Genomic DNA, 23,024 nt, shown 5'->3' with positions numbered 1-23,024 from the left:
CCAAGCTTTGTCTGCGGGGAGGCCCACAGACCCAGACTTTGAAAAACCCCTGCTCTATGGTATTAATAACCAGGCCTTCCTGCATGATGTCAGAGAGACTAGCCAGTAGTAGGCTAACACACCCGGCCCTAGTACAAATTGAATGAGGATGCCTTCTGGTTCTACCACATCATTCCTGGTGTCAGTTGCAGGAATGAAGTCGGGCCACTCCCCTTGCCTGACCTGTATGTGTGTGTGTGTGTGTGTATGTCTGCAATGCACGCCTCCAGGGCAGGGGGGGCGTGGCCCGGCACCTGGCCTCTCAGGTGTCTCTCTGTCTGAGCTCGGGGAGTCATCTGCCAATCACAATGTGCCTTTTCTTCTTCCTCTTTGTTGCCACTTGCAGCTTTCTCCTTCCTATCCCTCGTCTCCGGTTTCCCCTGGCGTCTCCAGGCATAATATCCGTTTAGACGGGGGAGCAGAGCAGAGGGAGTCTGATCGGGGATCTATCCAAAATGGACAGCGGGCACGAAAGGAGGAGCGCCGGCCCGGGTCCCGACTAGGTGACTTGTGTGACTCGCATGCATCTCGTGTGACACCACCACAAGGCTAAAAGGGCTGAGTGACGACAAGAGTGTGTGTGGCTGTGAGACATGTTTATTGTGAGTGTGTGTGTGCAGCGGCCACAGTGACAATCAGCTGAAGGGGTGCCAGTGTGTGTGTGTGTGTGTGTGTGTGTGTGTGTGTGAGTGTGAGTGTGTCAACATCTCCGTGAGGTGCTATAACAGCGCCACAACCCTAGCATAGCAGAGTGGTGTGCCTTTCCCTCCCACAAGCGTTGACCTAAAGCCTCACAAGCCGACTGATCATATGATGCTGCCTTCAAGAGCCCTAGAGGGGGGTAAGTGTAGCTTCAAAGTCTAAAGATTGACCCCCTATGAATATCACACTGTTGTTTGAGATTCAATCGTAGTCATGTTTAGCTAGTTCTCTCTACCCATGGTAATGATACTAGGCAGTGTTTTCAGTGTCTCCTCTTTTCAGGCAAATTGAATACACTGATAAGTTATTCATCCGTGTCGCATTGTCAGGCTGTTCCTCTCTGTTGTTGTGATCTCTGGTGATTTAGCGTGTGTTTTGTGTCATGCTGCTGCCTCTGAGGGATATGTCTTAATATTTTGTCACCCCATCTCTCCAGGCCTGTGATGTGCTTGCTGTCTGTGTGATGTCCCCATACCCCCCCCCCCCCCCCCCCACATGTGACTTCTAAAGCCATTCTCCACTGAGAGGGCGGTCCACAGCATATTTTGACAAGGTTTGTAGGTATTATAATGATCTCACACCCATCAGCAGATTTAATCTATTCTTATTGTCTCTTTGATGATGTTGAAAAAGTGCAGTTTTAAAAGCTATACAAATTTCTGCAGTCATATCTGAACATCTTTAATGACGTTTTTATCATTAACAACACTGTCAACGATCACATCAGATAGAGAAGATCGTCGGTGTTATTATGTCAAACCGTGAATTCCTCGATTTCAAAGAGCCTTGAGAGGTTCCTATCAATATAGTGTCAATATGAAACTGAAAATATAAACTTTGGAATGGACAAAATTACACCCAGTTCCTTACTTACTGTCAACATGATACTGTAAATAGGAACTTGGAATGGATACAATTACATCCAGTTCCTCACAGAAACAGAAAGTTCTTTTGTCATTCCCAATTTGTCATTCGTAAACATTACATTTAGACGTCACTATTTTTTTTCCGATTTAGTTCTAAATCGCAATCACTCCACTTTGTAACCCGCGGCGGCTCGGCAGTAGGACCAGTTTGCAGCACGATTGTGCAGGCGATGATGCCCTTTGTTGATCTGTGAGGATCTTCGTTTGGCTCGACGTGTACTGTAAGCTCTCGCTGCACCCTGACAGGAAGTGAGAAGTGAGCAGCACCCACACAGGAAGTGTGGTCAAAACCTGTCCCGGATGTTGGTCACATGACGTGAGCAGAAGAAGGAATTAGAAGAAAGCGATAGAAGAGAGAGAACAAGAGGGGGGGAGGGAGAGAGAGAGAGAGAGAGATGGATAGAGGAGGGCGAGTTTTGGTTGATGTTGTGTCGTTGACCTCTGTATCGCTAAATGTCATTAAATAATGTAATTGAAATCATTTTCAATCCATTCCCCCGTAATAGCTTTCAGTACAGTATGACATTGATAAGCATACCACAGACAGTTAAACTGCTCACCGAAAACACCCCCGAACCCCACCCTCCGCCTCTCTAAAATAATCTTTACCACACACCTCCTCTCTCTCTCTCTCTCTCTCTCTCTCTCTCTCTCTCTCATGCTCGCTCGCCCGGCGGGTGCTTTTTCTGTGTCTGTGGTCAGGAAGTACAGATGTGCTTTTGAAACACATTTTGGTTAAAGTCATTTCACTTCACATCCGCAGCCATGCCACGCCAAAACGTTTGACAAGTGAGTCGGAGCTCAAATAAAATAAGAAATAAAAAATAGACAGGTATACCTCCCAAAGAATCTTAGTTGGATTATGTTGATATACGAGCGGTGAGTGTGCGTAGCCAATCTGTTTTGCCAGGAGTCAGGAAGGTAAAGACTGTGTATTTATTTCAGTTTTAGCTTGTATATGTATGTGTTATGTGACTGTGTGGCGCTCTCCTCAGTAGATTTTACATTTGTCACGGATCATAACTACATTGCCGTTGCGTTGCTAGTCCAAATCTGAATCAACATTTTTACTCTTCTACCAAATATAGGTGTTCGATATTATATAGTTTTATATAGTTTTGTGTATCATGCTAATTTGATTAGGTTCTTCAAATATGTTTCTTATTATATCAGGCATTGATGTCACTTTGGAAGCTGTTCACGAAGAACCAGTTCAGCAAAACAATCGTTTGTTTAGTTTTACTCAGCGTTAATTCTTTGCAAACACATGTGTCAGACCCTGGAGGTGGAGAGGACAATTTATCTGATTGCTTTCGGGTGGAGTCACAGTGAACTAATTGTGTTACTATTTAAAATAGCACTGTTATTATTATTATTTGATTCAATGGATGTTTCCTCCCCTCACAGACCTTCGTCTAAACGTCGGGGAGCGCCGCGGGTCGTGACACTCTTCAGGACTGCGCCATGACAGCGTTTGTGTGACCTCATCGCGAGATGGTCGACGCTCGTACAGTAGAGGAAACGTCATAGTTGCGCAACATTAACGGTTACAGCGCCTTCCAGCCAGATCCCCCCCCCGAGCATCCACAGGACGGACTGAAGGAGAAGCCAATGGAGGAGGAAAGCTTCTCTCTACCAGATATTAGAGATCCAGCCTATCAGCAGCCGCAGCGCGTCTCGTGGTCCTCTGCGGACCACCAGCATCTCAATGGACAGCAGGAGGACACTGTGCGGGAGGGGAGCGACGAGACACACAGGACAGGACAGCTCAGTCCTCCCCAAAAAGGACTACAGATTCAGTCCCGGAAAGGACTACAGATTGCGGAGGAGGCAGAAAACCAAATAGGATGGCCGGTGACCTGCACTGCTGCCCCGCCCCTGTCCCTTTCTCCCGCCCACGAGACGCCTTCGCCCGTGACTGACAGCGGCTCGGCCAATGAGCTGGACTCTGGGGGAGGGGCTAATCTAGACGGCGGTCACATAGACACTGAGCTTTTCATACAGGAGGACAAGGAGAAGCAAGACGGTCTTGATTCACAGACGCCTGCGATCCAGAATGTAGAGTGGAGGGGAAACGTCTCGGAGGTATGTATGTGAAGAGACACAGTAGCAAGGCATGGTTTTCTCAATAGCGCTCCAAACGAATTGATTATTTTCATTGTTTGTTGATTGTTTATTCGATTCATCTGTCGATCATTTTCCTCGATGAATCGATTGGTTGTTTGGTTTATAACGGAGGTTTTCAAAGTGGGAGGCCGAGGCTCCCCAGGCGGGCTCCAAGCCATTTCAGGGGAGGCTCCGTGAATGGAAGTGAAAAAATATTAGGCCTAACACTAGTTATTAAATTAGTTATCAAAAGGAGATCTCATAGAATAGCCTAAAAATGTGTGTGATTTGGTCAAAGAGATAGTTCAGATATACAAGTAGTTTTGGGGAATTTGACTGTTTTTCCCAGAGTCAGAAACGAATGCCTTCAGACAGAGCTTTTTACGTATTGGGTGTAGTCTGAACTATGCCAAACACCAATTTCAAGCTATCTTGTCTCAATTGTTGAGTGTCTATATGGGATCAAATAACATTAACATCGTAGGAATTGAGCGAGGGGGGGCTCCTTTTTGCAAACTTTGTCTGGGGGGAGGCCCACGGTCTCAGACTTTGAAAACCATTGGTCTATAAAATGTGAGAAAATGGTGGAAAAAAATGTCAACCAGTGTTTCGCTAAGCCCAAGATGACATCGTCAAATGTCTTGTTTCGTCCACAACCCAAAGACATTCAGTCATCGAGGAGTAAAGAAACCAGAAAATGTCAACATTTTGACTCCCCCCCCCCCCCCCCCTTAAAAATGACTCAAACCAATTAATCGATTATCAAAATAGTTGGGGATTCATTTAATAGTTGACATCTAATCGATTCGTTCTCAACGCTGTCGTCATTAGCCAGGATGTGACTGCGAGTGAATGAGATCCGGTGTTATTAACCCTTTCTCCCCCCTGAGTATATAGCCTTGAATTTGGCCTATGTTGATCCCTATAGCTGCAAGTGTTTAGGTCTGTGTAGTAGATTGCAGAGGTGGGACGTACGGTAGCAGACATAATAATTGATCGCGGAGGTGGGGAGGGACGCAGCAGACGTAGTCCTGGACGGATGAGACTTTTATAAGAGGAACTGAGGAACCCCACTGGCAATCGCACGTTTGCGACACGCAACGTGATGTTCCTGACTGGTGGCCTTGTGTGTTGCAATCTCCAGCCATGTGACGGCGCAGGTTTAGAAGAACAGGCAGCACAGGAAGAGGATGAGCCAGCAGCACCGGTGACATCAGGAGGCAGTAACGGTGAGTGTGACAACACGGAAACCACACATGAACACACAGTTGTGTTTGTCCGTCAGCCGCCCACTGCAGCTCAGTTTATTTCTGCACATTCATTCACCCACTTTCTGTCGGCGGTTGAACTCTAGTGGACTACCGCAAGATGTCTCCTGATGGTTGCTTAGTGCCAACAACAACAGCAACATCTTATTGACTCTCACTTCCTCAATTTGAGAGAGTTAAAGTTCAAGACTGTGATGGTCACTCGTTTCCAAACTCCTCTTCCAGAAATGCCACCGAGGGGAGATTCAGAAGAAGAGAAGGAGGAAGACGGCGTTGAAGCCGCGGTGGAGTCGCTCTGTTGTCCCGAGGAGATGAGCGCTGTCGACTTGAGACTGGAAGAGGAACAGGAGAAGCAAGGCGTTGTTCTGCTGACTGGACAGACGAGCCAGAACGAGCCTAGCTCTCTGGCGTCAACCAATGGTGTCGAGATGCAGGAGGAGGATGATGAGGCAGGAGGCGAGGCAGATGTGGAGCCCACTGGGACAGATGTGTCCTGTGATGACGAGCGCAAAGCAAGGTTATAATAGATTTTTGGATTCTTTATTTTTCGTTCGTTTTTATTTTGATTCGTTTTGACTTTTTGTTTTCAATTTCAGTTTAGTTTTCATTCGTTTTCAAGGTGGGTTTGATCGTTTCGTTTCGTTTTTCGTTTTTGAAAATGCTTAGTTTTAGTTTAGTTTTTATTAGTTTCAGTGTTAGTTTTAGTCGTTTTTGCCCCGTTCCTCTTTTTTTTTGTAATATGGGGTGTTTGTCAGGGGTGAGATTCAAAAGGGTCATAAAAGATGATACTGTAGATCTAGGAAAATAGATTTAATCCCCACTCAAAATACTAGGCTTATTATGTATGAAATACTGTAAACTGACAAAGACTAAAACATTTTCTCTTCAATTTTATTTTATTTGAGTTAGTTTTGTAAACGCACAATACCGTTTCAGTTAGTTATTGTTTTTTTGTAAAGCGTATAGTTTTTGTTTTTATTTCAGTTTATTTCATTTTTTCGTAGTTTTCGTTAACTATAATAACCTTGGCGCAAAGAAGCAAAAACCACAATTGAAATCAGTTGTCAGTGTTATGTGAGTATTATGGGAGTTATCTAACCTTTATTTAACCAGGAAGTCACATTGAAGTTGAAACCGCTTTTGCAAGTGAGACCTAAAAGACTTGTGAAATGGGGAACATTTCACAAGTCACTGCAGCAACTATAAATGATCATCATGTTAATTATGCCATGTTATACCATGGTCTGGGTGAATACTCCATTCTGATTGGCCGCAGAGTGTCCATTAAAAAGTGATAATGTACAGTTGGTAAAGTCGTTCAGCCAAATGGTCTGTTCACCTTTCATATCAATGCGCCATAGTTTCAACAGTGTTATTAAGTGACGCGTGTGCCTCTGCAAGCTGAGTGGGGGGCGAGCTGCGCCCCGACTGTAACAAAGCTGCCCTCTGAACACGTGTGAGCATCATGTCCCATGTTGCGGTCTGAGCGAGGGGACTATTTTCTCTGCGGTTCTTAAATAATCTCCAAGGTTATAAAAACTCAATTTTGATTGCAAAACGCATGAAAATATAAATGAATGGTCTTGTTTTGTTGGCAAGTGACCATGGTATAAGCGGGTTAATGCACTTCGAGGTGTCCATTATCACTTTTTAAGGGACTTCGCAGAAGCAACCGGTCCAACCGGTTCACGCTTCTCGCATCGTCCCTTAAAAAGTGATAATGGACACCTCGTCGTGCATTAACCCTTACTTATTCACGTGTATTTTGTCATAGGGACTTTTTAGGCAGGTAGTTGGCGAGTCACAACAGTAAAGCCAGCTGACTCATCACAGCAGTCAGAACAGTCTTTCCATATTGAATATTAGCATCCATTCTTCTGTAAAGTGTAGGTTTATAATATTCACTCTCATAATAACTCCACACACTTTTTATATTTCTACTGGACCCGTTGGGAGTTAGACCCCCCCCTGGTCTGGAACACAGTGGTCTCCATTAATTCCTCTGGGACACACTCAAATAAATCACTGATGACATCACTTATGTATAGAATTGGTGGTGATGTCACTCGAGCACTTCAATGATGATGTCATCAGTGATAATTAGGGGTGGGGGAAAAAATCGATTCACCTAAGTATCGCGATTTTTAATGTCACGATTTTTTGGATCGATCTTTTATTCCAGAATCGATAATCGCAATTTTTTTTTTTTTTTTTTTTGTGCTTGCAGTCAGGCCACTCACTGAACAGCAGGCCAGGCGCCGCCTACTGGTTTACTAGTGGTTTTATTACTTTATTAGTTAGTCTGAAGTAATAATTACACTTCAGGGTTAAAGTGGGTGCATCTCATTGTAAAATTGGACTTCAAACGGCCCAAATCTGGCTTCAAACGGCCCAAATTGGGCTTCAAACGGCCCAAATTTCACGCGCGTCGGCCCATATCGGCCTGGCCTGCTTGGTATCTAATGCCCGGCCTGAATTATGATCCCAGTCCGCCCCTGTTTTTAACTATATCGCCCAGCCCTACTCATGATATATAATATACAGTCTCTAGTGTATGATTCAACTTTTCCCATGTTCTAATCTAGTGTAAAAAAGCAAACAAACTGAAAAACGAAAAGAAAAAAATAAACAAAAATCGCAATAAATCGTAATATCGAATCGCAATAATCGTAGAATCGCAATACTTAACACATTCAGTGCCAGCGACGCCATATGGCGTCATTAGAAATTTACCGTACAGTGCCAGCGACGCCAAATGGCGTCATAACTCGATTTTTTTTTTTTGACGGGGGGGTGTCGATCTATGCCTCTTACATCGCCTCTTACAATATTCAGAGGTATTGAATGTGTCTAACCTATTTTACAGAACCCTTAGGTGGCGACAGCGCTCTCCAGATGAGAGAACGTGGAGTGAAACACACAGAAGAAGTCATTGGGGGGAAGGAAATCGCATCGCATCCGTCCGTATGCAGCGGCTTCATTGAAGCAACGTTTAGCTGTGCCCCTGCAGCAGCCAATCTGCTATCACAATTGAGCACCTCGATGTCCGCTGCAACAGCCTCCGTGTCCGCTGCAACACATGATCAGCCGTGGATTTGTTATTATTCTCAACTCGAAGCATGGGAGCTGGTACACGCGGCTGTAAAAAAGCAGGATCTAGCTGACTTTTTCAGTGCTGAGCACAGGCAGAGAAAACGAGAAAACAGCAGAGCAGAGAGATACTCCTCCCACAACGGGGGGGGGGGGGGGGGGGGGGGGGGGGGAGGAGGAGGGGGGGAGGTGGGCACGCAGAGCCAAGTACACAACACAGACCCAGACAGCAGGACAGGGTTGGCAAACGCAAGCCAGAATATCCGATGCCCACCAGCAGCAAAAGATCAGCAAGAAGCTGCAACCAGCAGCGCATGCAGGCGCCAGCGCTGCTGGTTTCAGCTAAAAATATTATTCTTCCAAACAAAATTCCCTTGCCTTCACTGTTTTATTGAAGGAAATTATTTTTGAGGTGTGACTACATCAGAAAATTAGCTTCAGAGTCAGTGATGTGCTTGAAATGTTTAATTTCACAAAAGGCTCATTATCTCAGCTCGTAGAAAAAAAGCTCTGTTTTTCGTTCGATCAAGCTATCTTCTCCGGCTCATAACTAAAGAACGGAAAATGGGATCAATAAACTTTTTTTTGCAGGTGATAGAAGAGAGTCTCATCGTTATTTGTGCGTGTTCAGTGTTTACATAGTAATTATTAAAGAAATTATATGACTGTTTTAAAATGCATTGCGGCCTATGTGGCACAGCAAGCAACCTTTTGCCCAAGGGCCGTGGCACTGAAAGTGTTAAGAATCGCAATATAAATCGAATCGGCACCCAAGAATCGTGATAGTATCGAATCGGGAGATAAGTGAATCGCCACAGCCCTAGTGATAATGTCACCAGATGATGATCACATCATCACATCATCATTAGGTAATTAGGGCAATCATTAGGTAATTAGGGCAATCAATCGGCCCTAATTATCTAATTTAAAAAATCCGGCTCCCTTAGGTCACCTGCAGGGGGTGCTCTACTCTTCCTGAAAGTTTCAACCCGATCGCATGTAAAATAGCATAGCTGTGGCCCAACACAATTCTACTCGCACGCACGCGCGCACACACACACACACACACACACACACACACACACACACACACACACACACACACACACACATCTTCCGTGGTGTTTTATGACATCCTTTATGTTGCATTAGTGCCTCCTTCTGGATTTACATTCTAAAAAACCCAATCCTCCTCTCCCCCTCTCCCGTGCCCCTGGAGACCTCCTCCCTCCACCGACTCTCTTCTTCCAAGGCAGTCGGTCCTACTTTTTTAACCTCAGCCTGGGAAGGATTTATGGCATCACTAATGACATCACAACTGCTCGAGTGACATCACTGATGACATCGCAACTGCCCATCACTAAATGACATCACAACCGCTCGAGTGACATCACTTATGACATCACTAATAACATCACAGTTGCTCGAGTGACATCACCGGTTGTGAGCGTGCGCAGTTGAGCAATTGTGAGTTGCGCATTCGGCAATGAATGATTTTTGGTTGTATCAGGACTAAGTAGGCCTTTATGGAGGACTTTGATGTCACTGCCATTCTCTAACCATCACACACCTGCTTAATGTACCCAGCTCTCCACCGGCGAATGCTGTAGAGATGGACGAGGAGGACGAGGAAGGGGGTGAGGAAGACGAGGAGCCGACTGGGACTGATGTGTCCTGCGATGAAGAGTGTGTAGAGGCGAAAACCATTGAAATCAGTTATCCAAGTGATATGTGAGTATTATGGATGTCACTGATGTCACTTGAGATCTTACAGCTAGAAGGAAGTCAGCAGTAATTAATAGTAATTATGCCATGTTATTAATGTGTATTTTGTCATATGAACTACATTGCTGCATATTTATTTATTGAATATATTTTCTTTTCATACTTTTTAGGGATCTTGCTGGCGATCCGCTACAAAGCGACCCCGCTGGACCAACGGTAGAGCCAGACCAGCTGACTGATTCACAGCAGTCCGAGCAGTTGCGGGAAAGTTGCCACTCAGCGTTACTCGAAGGGCTCCCCACAGACCCAGAGTCAACAAGTCCGACTGAAGAGCCGACGGTATGTGAAGATCCCGATGAGACGGCACCGCCTGAACAGCCAGAGGTCCGTCCTGAGCAGGCGCAGAACAACACGGAGCCTCTGATCCGGGAAGAAGAAAATGCAGACGGGTCTGAAAACTGTGCAAACAAACCAGAGCAGACAAAACAACCCTCGACGCGACCGCCCGAGTCAAAGCAGCTAGACGAGACAGTGGACGAATCAGAGCAGTCCCAGCATTCACTCCGGGAAGAGGCGGAACACTCTGAGGATCCCGAGCAGTCAGGACAGCCACGGCAGCATCTGGACCGAACACAGCCAGAACAGGCAGCGCAAATAGGATGTGTCGAGGCAGAACAAAGTGGAGTGGCAGAGCAGCCCCAGCAGATGGAGCCAGCAGAGCAGAATGAACATTCATCGCAAATGAGCCGTCTGTCTGCGACACCATCATCATCAGCAGAGTGCTGCTGCTCTCGGACAGATCAGTCAGAAACAATGGAGCCGCCGTCTCCCGGGAGCGACGCCCCCCCGCAGCAGCAGCCCACAGCAGAGGCAGGGGGAGCTCAGGTGGAGGAGCAGCAGCAGCCCACAGCAGAGGCAGGGGGAGCTCAGGTGGAGAAGCAGCAGCAGCCCACAGCAGAGGCAGGGGGAACTCAGGTGGAGAAGCAGCAGCAGCCCACAGCAGAGGCAGGGGGAACTCAGGTGGAGAAGCAGCAGCAGCCCACAGCAGAGGCAGGGGGAGCTCAGGTGGAGAAGCAGCAGCAGCCCACAGCAGAGGCAGGGGGAACTCAGGTGGAGAAGCAGCAGCAGCCCACAGCAGAGGCAGGGGGAGCTCAGGTGGAGGAGCAGCAGCAGCCCACAGCAGAGGCAGGGGGAACTCAGGTGGAGAAGCAGCAGCAGCCCACAGCAGAGGCAGGGGGAACTCAGGTGGTGGAGAAGCAGGTGCAGCTCGACGACAGCTCACCGGAGAGCGAGCAGGTAGAGCGGGCAGGGGGCGGGTCTTTACCGACTGTGCTGGTCAACGGCGACGCGCCCGCCGAGACAACGGAGACCCATATGAACGGCGGCGGCGTGGACAGAGGGATGGCCCGCCGCTTGGCCGAAAGGCTCCACAAGTTGGACGGGATCCAACCCATAGATGTGGTCAAGCACATAGACAAAGAGTAAGGAAGGACGGGCTTTACATAATCTTGTTTTGATCTTCAGCAAAGCCCCCAAACTAGTCTACTGATCGAACTGGCAACTGTGTGTAACTGTGTCAATGTTAAGCAAAACAAAAAAAGTACAGCATACCATACAATTCAGTGTACAGTTTCATAAACTCTTAGATGTAATTACCGAGAAAGATATTTATGATCATATTGATAAAGAATGTTTTTTTTCTTTTTAATAATCTATACAGCAATGACTTCAGTCGTGCAGTTGGAGAGGAATACCTCAAGTTCTTTGACTTCACTGGACAGACTCTGGATCAGGCTGTGAGGTGAGGATTATGGACGCTTATAGAGACACTGTGGAGCGCGTCATCGTTCAGAAACCACGCCCCAAAACGGGGGGAAACAAACCCCCCCCAATCCTGGCGTTCTCCTATGTCGTGTGTTGCACACAAAGATCATATATACGGAAGATGAACACTCCAACTTACTTCCTTGACAGCAAGATCCACATTTTTCTTCTTGCCAATTCTCAATGGCTTCCTTGTTTTGCTCGGGAGTACAACAAAACTTGAATTGGCGATTTTTTACATTTGTTGTCTGCGCAGCCCCACCACACAACAGCTTTTAGCTATGTTTAATTGAAGGAAAATGACACTGGTGTGTGGAAGTGAACGGAGAGCTTTCCCCCGTGATGGGCGTGGCCTATTTCATGCAGTGTCTATGGAGAGACCGTTTGATTGTGTGTGCACTGTCATCTCTGTGCGATGAAACTTCAGGTTCACCTTCTCGTTTCCTTCTGATTTTGCCTGAATTCAGGTCTTTCCTGAAGGTGGTGGTGCTGATAGGAGAGACGCAGGAGAGAGAGCGGGTGCTGCAGCAGTTCTCCTGCCGCTTCCATCAGTGCAACCCTGACTCCTTCCCCTCCACAGGTGAGCATTGTCCCTGACTCCTTCCAGGTGAGCCTCGGTTGCATCAAGCGTTAAACTCGATACTGAAAAAGAAAATAGAGTCCGCTGCACACTGCATTAGACTATGCTCCCAGGCAGTTTGTTTGTAATATTAATTTACGCTTTTATCTTACGATCTTCATCAGAACCAAGCAGGAAGTAGGGGGTGCACTCATATACTGTATAGGTCAAATCTCATCACCAATTGGCAGAGAAAAAACAGGTCAGGTGAAGTCACTTAACCCAATACAAACAATTAATACAAGACCATACTTGATTCAACTATTTAGAAATACTTGTACAGACTACAGAGTGCATTATGCTCCAATTATCAGAAATACACAAAAAAATGACCGCAATAAATATACATTCCCAAGAAAGAAAGACAAAAATATATATTTCCAATAAAAATGTACTTAATTTAGTCAGTGTAGGAAATGTATAAGGGAAAGCAGAAGAAATAGTCAACCTAACCCCAAACGTTACCATAGGAGACAAAATAGCCCCCCAAAACATGAACTGAACTTGGTACTGACTCCTGTTTAGAGATGTGTAGCGGTGAGGTGACTTCTGCTGCACGTGTGTCATTTTGCCACTTTGTGTCTATACATCCTCAGGGGCAGTGCTGACTCTTACATGCGCTGTCATGCTTCTCAACACGGACCTTCATGGACAGGTAGGGGGCGCTGCACATTTAGCACTGGAGATTTGAAGTAAGCACTGTGATGTTACTGGAGGTGAGCTCCTTGTGACAATTATGTCAATCAAATATACTGTGTTGCTTTGCAGAATGTGGGAAAAGCCATGTCCACCACCAACTTTGTGTCCAACCTGGATGGGATGAATGAAGGAGAGAACTTCGGCAAGGATCTCTTGAAAGTAATGTTTCTATTGATTATCATTACATGCAGTGTTGGGGGTAGTAACTCATTACAAAAGTAACATTTTACATCTAATATATTACTTTTAGCAGTAACTCAGTAATATAACTTATTACTTATAGGATTTCAGTAATATTATGCCAGTTACTTTGTCAAGTAACACAAGTTACAAATTGAGTTTTTTTTTTTTTATCAAAGCACATATTTAAATAAAGATACAATAATTTCCTAATCAAACTGTGCGTTTTTATACAAATAACCACTATAGATGACAATAACAAAGGAAAAGGATAACATTTAGAATTTTGTATTGTTTAAACTTTACACTGACTTCAAGGCGGTTGACATTATTTTTCGGGATGGTTCCAGCGCGGCGATTTTGGTGAAAGTAATGCAAAAATAGTGTAATAAGTAATGAGTTACTCTACACAGACAGTAATATTGTAAAGTAACATTACTTCCAAATGAAAGTAACTAGTAATATGTATATTACATTTTGAAATTAACTTGCCCAACACTGATTACGGTATATGGGGAGGGGGGGGGGGGGCTTTGGTAATTTGAGCAAAGTTGGACCTATATTGGTGTAAATACTAAATAGTTTAACCTTTTCCTCTTTGTCTGCCTTTCAGAGTTTCTACACCTCCATTAAGTCTGAGCCGCTGGAGTGGGCTGTGTAAGTGGAATCCGATTTGTGAACTTCCAAGTCTGATTTGTGTCACTTGTCCCAAATCACATATGGAGGTAGTTTCCAATCTGCTTTTGACTGATGTGACTTCAGTGTGGACGCGCTGATCACCCAAATCAGATTTGAGAGTGTGTTTTGCAGGGGGCGGGGACTTGAAGAGCAGAGAGCAGACATGCGAACACTGCCAGAAACATTGTATGTTGGCTCATTGGCTCATTGTATCTGGACACACAGATCCGACTTGAACACTTGCCCAAATCAGATTTGTGGCAGTGCGGACACACTCCCAAATCAGATTTGTGGCAGTGCGGACACACTCCCAAATCAGATTTGTGGCAGTGCGGACACACTCCCAAATCAGATTTGGGAAACCAATCAAGATAATGATGATCAATGACTTTAGCAGCAAATCGGATTTGCCTGTAATGTAAACATGGCCTACCTGCCAGTAAACTCACTCTTTTCCTGTTGGGGTAGTTAGTGTAGTCACTTGAAATGCCTTCCTCAAAGAATATCTCTTGATCTCTCACATACACCGTCCTCTGTAATCTGCCTTTGCATATTTGCAGTGACGAGAAGGAGCTGTTTGCGCCGGAGGAAAACGGTAAAAAAAACGGCCTGCGCTCCAAGAGCAACCCCTTCCAGGACGTTCCCCACGACCGCAAGGCCATCGTCGTCAAGCAGGGCTTCCTCCAGCGCAAGGTCCATGCTGACATCGACGGCAAACGCAGTGAGTGAGACACATGAGGTGTTTGTTGTCTTCATAGATCATCAGAGCATAATCATATTATATTAAATCATCATCAGAGCATAATCATATTATATTAAATCATCATCAGAGCATAATCATATTATATTAAATCAATCAATCAAAGTAGCCAACAGAGCCATGACCTGTCTGCTTTTGTTTTGATCAAAAGTGTGTTTGGGGTGGTGGGATGTGGGTGGGACAGCAGACAGGCAGCATAACTGGTGAGACATCTAGAAATATTGGTGTATTGGGTTTTCCTGATGTCTGATGTCTACTTTTGTTGTATTTCCTATAATGCAAGATATCAATTTTAATAATAGGGATATAAAAAATACAAGGGGGTTCTGGAGGCAAATATTGAGTTTGTAGCATGGACAACATTATTAATAATAATTAGGTAACTTAATTTTCTTACAGAAGATATTTCATAAACCTTTAATATCCACTGTCATAAGCAGTACACACTGGATTATTGTAGCCGCTATCCTGCTCCTATCAGTTAATCAGATAATAATGATGGATTGAAAACTGTAAACGTTCCAATTTGTATAAATGGTTGAGGTAGTTTCTCAATAGATTGTCAATGGAAGAGGCAGCTTCAGCTCCCCTTGAATACGACAGTGGGTTTTAATCCTAATATTACTTGAATAGTCATGATATTTGGTTGTATCAGGAGCAAGTACCGTAAATTTCGGACTATAAGCCGCGGCTTTTTCCCCGTTTTTTGGCCCTGCGGCTTATATAACGGTGCGGCTTATCTATGGATTTTTTCAGGAAAAAAAAAAAAAAAAAAAATCTCTCTTCTTTAGCACTCTTTCTAACTATAAATCCACTTCTGTTTTAATTTCCTCTCTTGCCCTCTTTTCACCACACCAGTGTAAAAAAAAACAAAGGTGGTGTTGTGTTATGTTGTTTTGTTGAAATGTTAATAAATGGGAGCTTCCTCAAACAGCCATCTCTTTCCCGACAATCCCCTCTGTGCATGAACCCTTACATATGGTAATTAAACATTAAAACACAATTAAAAAAAAAAAAAAAAAAACATTAAAACACCTGCGGCATAGTCCGGTGCGGCTTATATATGTAACAAACAGGCAATTTTGCTGCTGCGGCTTATAGTGCAGAAATTACGGTAGTCTTCGTCTTGGAGGACTTCCATGTATTCTATAACCTTCATACACCTGCTTGAATGGATAGTTCACTTGTTTAAGCATTTTTAAGCTAGCCCTAACGATGTTGATTGGTGGAGGTCTTTCTCAGCACAACAACCCACGCAGTTCCTCATAGCAGCTCTGGAAAGTTGGGCAAAAAACAAATGCAAGGTCAACGGGGTCACGCTTTGAGGAACAGGAGGGCTTGTGCTGAGAAGGAACTCCACCAATCAACATCATCATTGCTACAGTAAGTAGCAAATAGGGCTAGGCTTTAAACATCCCCTTAATGTCCCGTTTGGCAGCTCCTTGGGGGAAGAGGAGCTGGAAGACTTTCTATGGAGTGCTGCGGGGAATGGTGCTGTACTTACAGAAGGTCAGTCGCTTTTCTTTTCTTTTTGCAGTATTCTCAACATTATTCAACATCATTTTTCGTCATCTTTCTCCCTTTTACATCAACTCAAAATGTGTATGCCTTCAATCTCTTATCTGTGTGTGTGTGTGTGTGTGTGTGTGTGTGTGTGTGTGTGTGTGTGTGTGTGTGTGTCCACCTCTCCTTCCTTCCTTGTCCTCTCCTCCCCCACATTTCATATTCCCTCCCCACCTCCTCACTCTCCCTGCTCTCTCCTCCCCCACATCCCCCCGCTCTCCCTCCCTTCTCCTGCTCTCTCCTCTGCTCTCTCCTATATTTCTATAATTTCTATATTTCTCTATCAATTGTTCAATGTGTTCTCATGACTACTGTAATTTGCTACTGTTGTGTCAGCTAGAATTAGCTAGACATGTTTTCTGTGAAGCCCTCTGGGACATGCTTGTGAATTAGGGCTATACAAATAAACTTGACTTGACTTGTCAGGATGACTATGAGTATAGGAAGGAGAGTCAGAGCACAGAGGAGGTGGTGAGCGTGCACCACTCCCTGGCCGAGGAGGCGGCCGACTACACCAAGAAACCGCACGTCTTCCGTTTGCAGACTGCTGACTGGAGAGTCTTCCTCTTTCAGGCCTCGTAAGTCTCACCTCAGCTGGAATGTGTGTGTGTGCTGTGGAGTCCCAACAAGTACAAAATATATATATACTGTATGTGTATATATATATATATATATATATATATATATATATATATATATATATATATATATATACAGATCCTTTCCAAAAAAATTGAATATCATGGAAAAGTTAGTTTTCCTTTCAAAAAGTGAAACATTCATAGATTATAGATTCATTACACACAAAGTAAAGTATTTCAAGTATTTATTTGTTTAACTTTGCATAAGTCTGGCTTCGGCTTCCAGCTCATAAAACCCCCAAAACAGTATTTCAATCAATTAAATATCACATAAAACCAATCAAAAACCGGTATTTTCAAAACAGAAATGTCGATCTTCTGAAAAGTTATGTTCATGCCTGCCCTGCACTCAATACTTGGTCGGGAATCCTTTTGCTTTCATTACTGCCTCGATGCCATGATATTTCCATGATATTCTAATTTTTTGGAAAGGATCTGTGTATATATATATGTGTATATATATATATATATATATATATATATATATATATATATATATATATATATATATATATATATATATACAAAATGGAAGTTTTTCATAGCTTTGTTTGCTCTCCCCTCAGGTCCAAACTAGAGATGTGGTCGTGGATCGACCGTATCAACCTGGTTTCGGCTCTTCACTCCTCGCCTCCCTTCCCGGCTGCTGTGGGCTCCCAGAGGAGGTTCTTCAGACCCATCCTCCCCGCCTCGCAGTCTGCACACACACTGGTACACGCTCCTATACTTCTCTCCTGGTTGCACTTATCAATTACAACAACTACATTTTTGTTTTTCTCTATTGAGATGTCTAATCAAAAACCCGATGATTTGATTTGTAATAAGCCAGTTTAGACTATCGAGTGAATTGTATTTTTTCAATATTTTTCATATTTTAGATGTTTTGACCCAATCCATCGAGTCACTATCTGGGACCACATCCATTCCCAGGGCATTTTATCAAACCAATTCATATAGTACACCACAAACCTTCCGATGGACTTATTTCATTTCTGTATTTTATTGCTACATTTTCTGTTCCAAAGATGAAAACTGATCAGCACTGTGCTCACTTGTTGGTACATACTGTAGCAGTGTTATGAGTTTGAATGTAGCTTGTGCCTTTGTGTCGTCGCGCGTCTCTCCTGTTTCCCATTTTGCTGCAAAACCTGAAAGCAAATGTTAAACTAAAGTGCTGATGCTTACTAGCAGCTAAGACACATTTGCCAGGATCAGGGTGGGAATTTCGTCTTCGTTTAGGGGCGTGGCCAACTGGCCTTCTGCATACACTTTTTTTTTAGGCACAAGGCCACATGCCAGGGCACAAAGGTCATCGCTCTATTGACATCGTGAAGAGTGATTTTTCTGAAATGTGTGTTAAAATGAGCCAATGACACATCCTTTGCATAGGACAGCTAGGCTACATTAAACTGAGACCACTGATGCTTAAAGCAACTGACAGTAGCAGGCTGCTAGCAGGGCACTGCCAAGGTGGCCTTAGGGATCTCAGGGCATCACGGCCAGAGAGAGGGGCAACGCAGGCCAAGGCCTGATGGCCTCCGTGTAATTCCCACCCTGGTCAGGATACTTGTCTCGTCTGTACTGTCAAGCAAACTATCTCTCATCAGTACCACTACCTCCATGGAGACCTCTGTGTGTCTGTGTGCGTCTCCCCCCCCCCCCCCCCCCGTGCAGGAGCGTCAGCTGCAGTCCCATGCAGGCATGCTGGAGTCCTTCCAGGCGGACCTGGCCTTCCTGCGCGAGGGTCTGCCGGAGGGCCGCCGGGCCAAGGCCAAGGAGCTGGAGGAGCACCGCGTCAGAGCCGAGTACCTGCAGCATGAGGTAGAGAGAGTACCTGCAGCACGAGGTAGAGAGAGGTGTCATGGCTTAGAGCACGGGTGTCAAACCTACGGTCCGAGGGCCCAAACTGGCCCGCCAAGGAGTCCAATCCGGCCCACAGGATGACTTTGCACAGTGTCAAAAAATTGCACTGAGAAGTCCTTCAATGCGATCCAACTTGTCTAAGTTGTTCATACCAGTGTTCCCACGGATCCTTGAAAGTTTGTGAATTTTTAGATTAAAAAAAATCAAGGCCTTGAAAGTTTTTGGAAATAGACATAGACATGAGTCATTGAAAGTGCCTGAATGTATTACAGTATATACATGTATATTTAAGCAATATCACACGAGAGGGAGTGCTGTTGTTGGCTAATATCGTCACTGCTGTGATTCGGTCGTAGGCACGAGGCCGAGTGCCGAAGCACACTTGTTAAAGCTGATTAAAACTGACAAAAAGCTGAGAAAATATATGATTTCTCTATTTATTCCTCCGCCAACAAAAATAGTCCCCTCAGCTTTCTGCTTTGCCGGAAATGTAGCCTAATCAGCCTAATTAACTGCAGGCTGTCTACTTTACTACTGTCTACTCTACAGCTGTGAAGCGTTTTGTTGATTAGACCAGCTGTGAAGCGGAGTGATCTACACACAGTGAAGCGCCAGTGCGTTATCGTGAAATATCGGCACTGGTAGGATCCCTCTTGTCCAATCAAATTGCCCGGCCGGAACTACCTGTTGTATAAATATTATATATACATATTATATAAACGTGTAACAGCACAGTTGAGAATTGTTGACACCTTCAACCCTCTCTCTCTTTTTTATTGTTGTCTGTGAGCTTGTCCTCATTATATAAATGCTCAGTGTTGTAACAGTAATGAACCTTGATCCGTGTCTCAAACTACGGCACGTCGGCTCCTTGAATTTGAGGGAATCGGGGCCCGGAAAGTCTTTGAAAAGTCTTGAATTTGATGTTTTAAGAAGATGTGTGGGAGAATCCTCTCATAAGTTGCGCTTCTCCTGTCCCAAACCCCACAGACGTGTCGCTATGAGGTCTACATCCGGGGGATGGAGGCCTGGAAGAGTTTAAACGAGACCGCCGACACCGTGTTGGGCTCCGGCGAACTGGACCTGTTTGACAAAGCCATGCACACAGGGGACAGGCTCACAGTGGAGGCAGGGGGGCTGCACAAGTCCCACTCCAGCCCTTCTCTGGAGGTCGAGCTGGCTCCTCCATCTGTCATCAAAGTCAGACGCAACATCTCCGAAAGACGGACTATTCGCCGGACCATCATCCCTCGATGGAATAAAGAAGTCTGAAAGGTGATGGAGTGATAGTGCAGTGGTGGAAATAGGGGGGGGGGGGACGCCTGCGAATGGAGTCCCCAGAGTAAACGTTGGAGGGAGGGGTGAGGGGGACAGGCATTCCTCCTCAGGTTCCCCTTAGAAAATGTCTTGCAGAGCAGTGGAGAGGGGACACTGGCAGCATAAAAGGAGCAGAGAATAGTAGCAGAACATGTATTTGGAAGCTGAATAGCGTAACTTAGCGTAAGTCACTTTTGTAAGTACGCAGCTGTAATGGTATAATAATGAGTCAAATCAATAACAAAAAGTAAAGCGTTCAGAAATAATATCCGTGCCGGGGACCCCCCATCCTGCGTAGTAAGTAGGGTCAAACCTGGCCATTTCCACCACTGCTGATAATAATATGACCAGTTATAGAGGTCGGCACGTTTCTGCTGTAAACTGTGGGAAGTGCAGTCTTCAGTTTTTATACAGTCAGATGAATACCAACTGAAGTAATTATGGGATTCATACAGTGCCTAAGTCACGCCCACTTCCAGGTTCCCCATGGGTTCTTCTAGGAGGAAGTGAAAGTAGGAAGTGAAGTTCCCCATTCGTTTTTCCATTGACAATTCGTCAAATTAAAATTTCGTAAAACTCTTTTGATAAGGATTTGACGAAGCGAGAAATGAACAGAGTTCACTTCCTCAGTTCCCGTGGGGAACCTGGAAGTGGGCTCGACTTCGGCACTCTATTGAGGGGAGGAAGCATCGACTTCACATTTTAAATCCGCCTCGGCAACTTTTATTTTCTTTTTCTTTTTTCTTTTTAGAGACGGCTCTCATGCGTTTTCCTCCTTTGCACTTTTTTACAAAAAAGAACCTCAAGGAATCCCTAAAGCGAACTCTCTCAGGATAAGTCAGAAGCTGTTTCATATTCTGTGTTGAGTGACTCAAGATATCTGGGCCTAACTTGTCTTGCTTTGTTTTTGATAACTTGGCTCTGTTGTAGTACTAGGAATGTATAAGTTTGTTTTTATTTGCTTGTGTTGTTGGCCTTTTGGCCAAAAATATGGCTTGTTAGATTTCAACCACAAGAGGGTGCTGTAGTACAGGACATCTCTGAGTGAACTTATGGTACAAGATGCTATCAGACATGCTGTTAAACTGGTGCATTTTAAATATTCTTAATTGCACTTTTGTTCTTTTATTATGATATAGTGTATACAATTATTTGATGTGAGCATCTGTGATGTTGATGTCACTGTTACAGCTATCATCAGTATGTTAATTGGAGCTAGGGCTCTGTCTGTCTGTTTCTCTGCCCCCAATTCACTCACACACTGATGACATCATCAGTGATGTCATAAATTCACTCACACACAAGGCTATAGTTCAGTGATGATGTCACTGATTACATCGTCAGTGATGTCATCAATTCGATGTCGTCAGTGATGATGTCGTCAGTGATGTCATCAGTGACTTATTATAGCCTCAGCCTTATACATCATTCTGTAACCATATGACATAACAATGCCGGGGCTCAGCTGCCGATTGTACCAGCGCCGGTTCCCAGAGGTGGAGGATGTGGTGAAGGTGAATGTGCGCCTACGTCATCCTGTTGGACTACAATAACATCGAGGGCATGATCCAACTGAGCGAGCTGTCAAGTCGACGTTTCCGCTCCATCAACAAGCTCATCCGCATAGGCCGCAAGTAACGAGTGTGTGGCGGTCATGATGCGAGTAGACAAAGAGAAGGGAAACATCGATTTATCAAAAAGAAGAGTTTCACGAGAGGAGGCCATCAAGTGTGAAGATAAATGCATTCAATCTAAAACTGTGTGCAGCATCCTCCGACACGTGGCCCAGGTGCTGAATTACAGTAAAGACGAGCAGCTAGAGAACCTGTTCCAGCGAAGCGTCTGGGTCTTCAACCGCCTGGCTCTTCCATGAGAAATACAAGCGAGCAGGATATGGAGCCTACGATGTCTTCAAACAGGCTGTATCAGATGCCTCCATCCTCAGCGGGTTGGACCTGACTGAGAAAGAGAGGGCGGTGCTGGTTGACTCCGTCCACAGGCCGTCAGAATCAGAGCAGACATTGAAGTGGCGTGCTCTGGGTATGAGGGCATCGACGCCGTGAAGACCGGGCTCCACCGCTCCACAGAGGCCACGCCTATCGAGATCAATCTGATCGCCTCCCCACGCTACGCGGTGACCACCACCACTCTGGAGGGCACAGAGAGGGCCTGTCCATGCTCAACCAGGCCATGGCTGCCATCAAGGAGAGGATCGAGGAGAAGAAGAGGGGTGTCTTCAGCATCCAGGTGGAGCCCGAAGGTGGTGACGGACACGGATGAGACAGAGCTGGCCCGACAGCTGGAGAACGCAGAGGTGGACGGGGACGGAGATGCAGAGGAGATGGAGGACAAGGCAGAGGACTCATTGTGTCCTCGGAAGGGACGGGAAGAGGCCGGTGGGGAAAAACACGGCTGCAGTAAAGGGCAGTTTATAGCAGGGGTTCCCAAACGTTTCCATGCCAACGCCCCACAAATAGCATTTACCGGTAGCCGTGTTGGTTGCTTACTTGTATTTTACATAATGAAGGGTTAATTTTCAAAATGCTGTAGGTCTACAGTAGATCTGTTTTAGTACACACACAAAAAGAGCCTAGCTTCATTCAATACCGGGTGTTCAACTGTTACAATCGTTCAACTGTTACAATCGTCCAACTGTTACAATTGTTCCTGGGGACAGATGTGTCACATCAGTGGATGTAAAGAAAATGTGCTGAATTAAGACGGCCCAAGCTGTGAATTTGTACAAGAATCTTAATGAAGAATGTTTTGAAATAAACTAAAATTTTTCCAAGAAAAATAAATGAAAGTGATCATTCTTTCTTTAACTTTAAACTTAAAATGGACCTTGTGTAACACTTTTCATACTTCTGCATTTTCATAACTAAATCAGTTTTGTAAAAACATAAACATAAACGTAAACATGTTCTAATTTTTTAAAACTAAACCATTACATTTTCGACACAAACCTAATATCTCATCTTAACACCGTGTGTGTGTGTGTGTGTGTGTGTGTGTGTGTATGTG

General features: G+C 44.9%; 1 protein-coding gene and 1 pseudogene across 3 annotated transcripts; both read left to right on the top strand.

Annotated features, from left to right (window-relative positions):
* Nucleotides 1-447: 447 nt before the first annotated feature.
* On the top strand, nt 448-20,056 carry LOC310795615 (uncharacterized protein). Of its 2 annotated transcripts, XM_083657688.1 has the most exons (18): nt 448-542; nt 1,178-1,294; nt 3,075-3,752; nt 4,918-5,002; nt 5,267-5,558; nt 9,719-9,862; nt 10,027-11,337; nt 11,577-11,657; nt 12,148-12,260; nt 12,896-12,954; nt 13,068-13,157; nt 13,792-13,835; nt 14,417-14,577; nt 16,055-16,125; nt 16,606-16,757; nt 17,387-17,531; nt 18,495-18,641; nt 19,674-20,056. In XM_083657688.1, the coding sequence occupies exons 3-18, from the start codon at nt 3,279-3,281 to the stop codon at nt 19,953-19,955; spliced, it is 3,651 nt and encodes a 1,216-aa protein (XP_083513814.1). In that variant the 5' UTR covers nt 448-542; nt 1,178-1,294; nt 3,075-3,278; the 3' UTR covers nt 19,956-20,056. The 2 variants fall into 2 exon arrangements, with proteins under 2 accessions (XP_083513814.1, XP_083513813.1); XM_083657687.1 differs by lacking the exons at nt 448-542; nt 1,178-1,294 and adding an exon at nt 2,440-2,588.
* A 3-nt stretch (nt 20,057-20,059) lies between these two features.
* Nucleotides 20,060-22,782, top strand: LOC310795616 (eukaryotic translation initiation factor 2 subunit 1 pseudogene; annotated as a pseudogene). The gene has a single exon. The product of its transcript is annotated as a eukaryotic translation initiation factor 2 subunit 1 pseudogene (transcript).
* The last annotated feature ends 242 nt before the right edge of the window (nt 22,783-23,024 follow it).

Source organism: Poromitra crassiceps (assembly GCF_964638095.1).
Source record: "Poromitra crassiceps genome assembly, chromosome: 21".
Taxonomy (NCBI): Eukaryota; Metazoa; Chordata; class Actinopteri; order Beryciformes; family Melamphaidae; genus Poromitra; species Poromitra crassiceps.
Note: the sequence above shows the minus strand (reverse complement) of the source record. Positions and strands in the feature narration are given on the sequence as shown.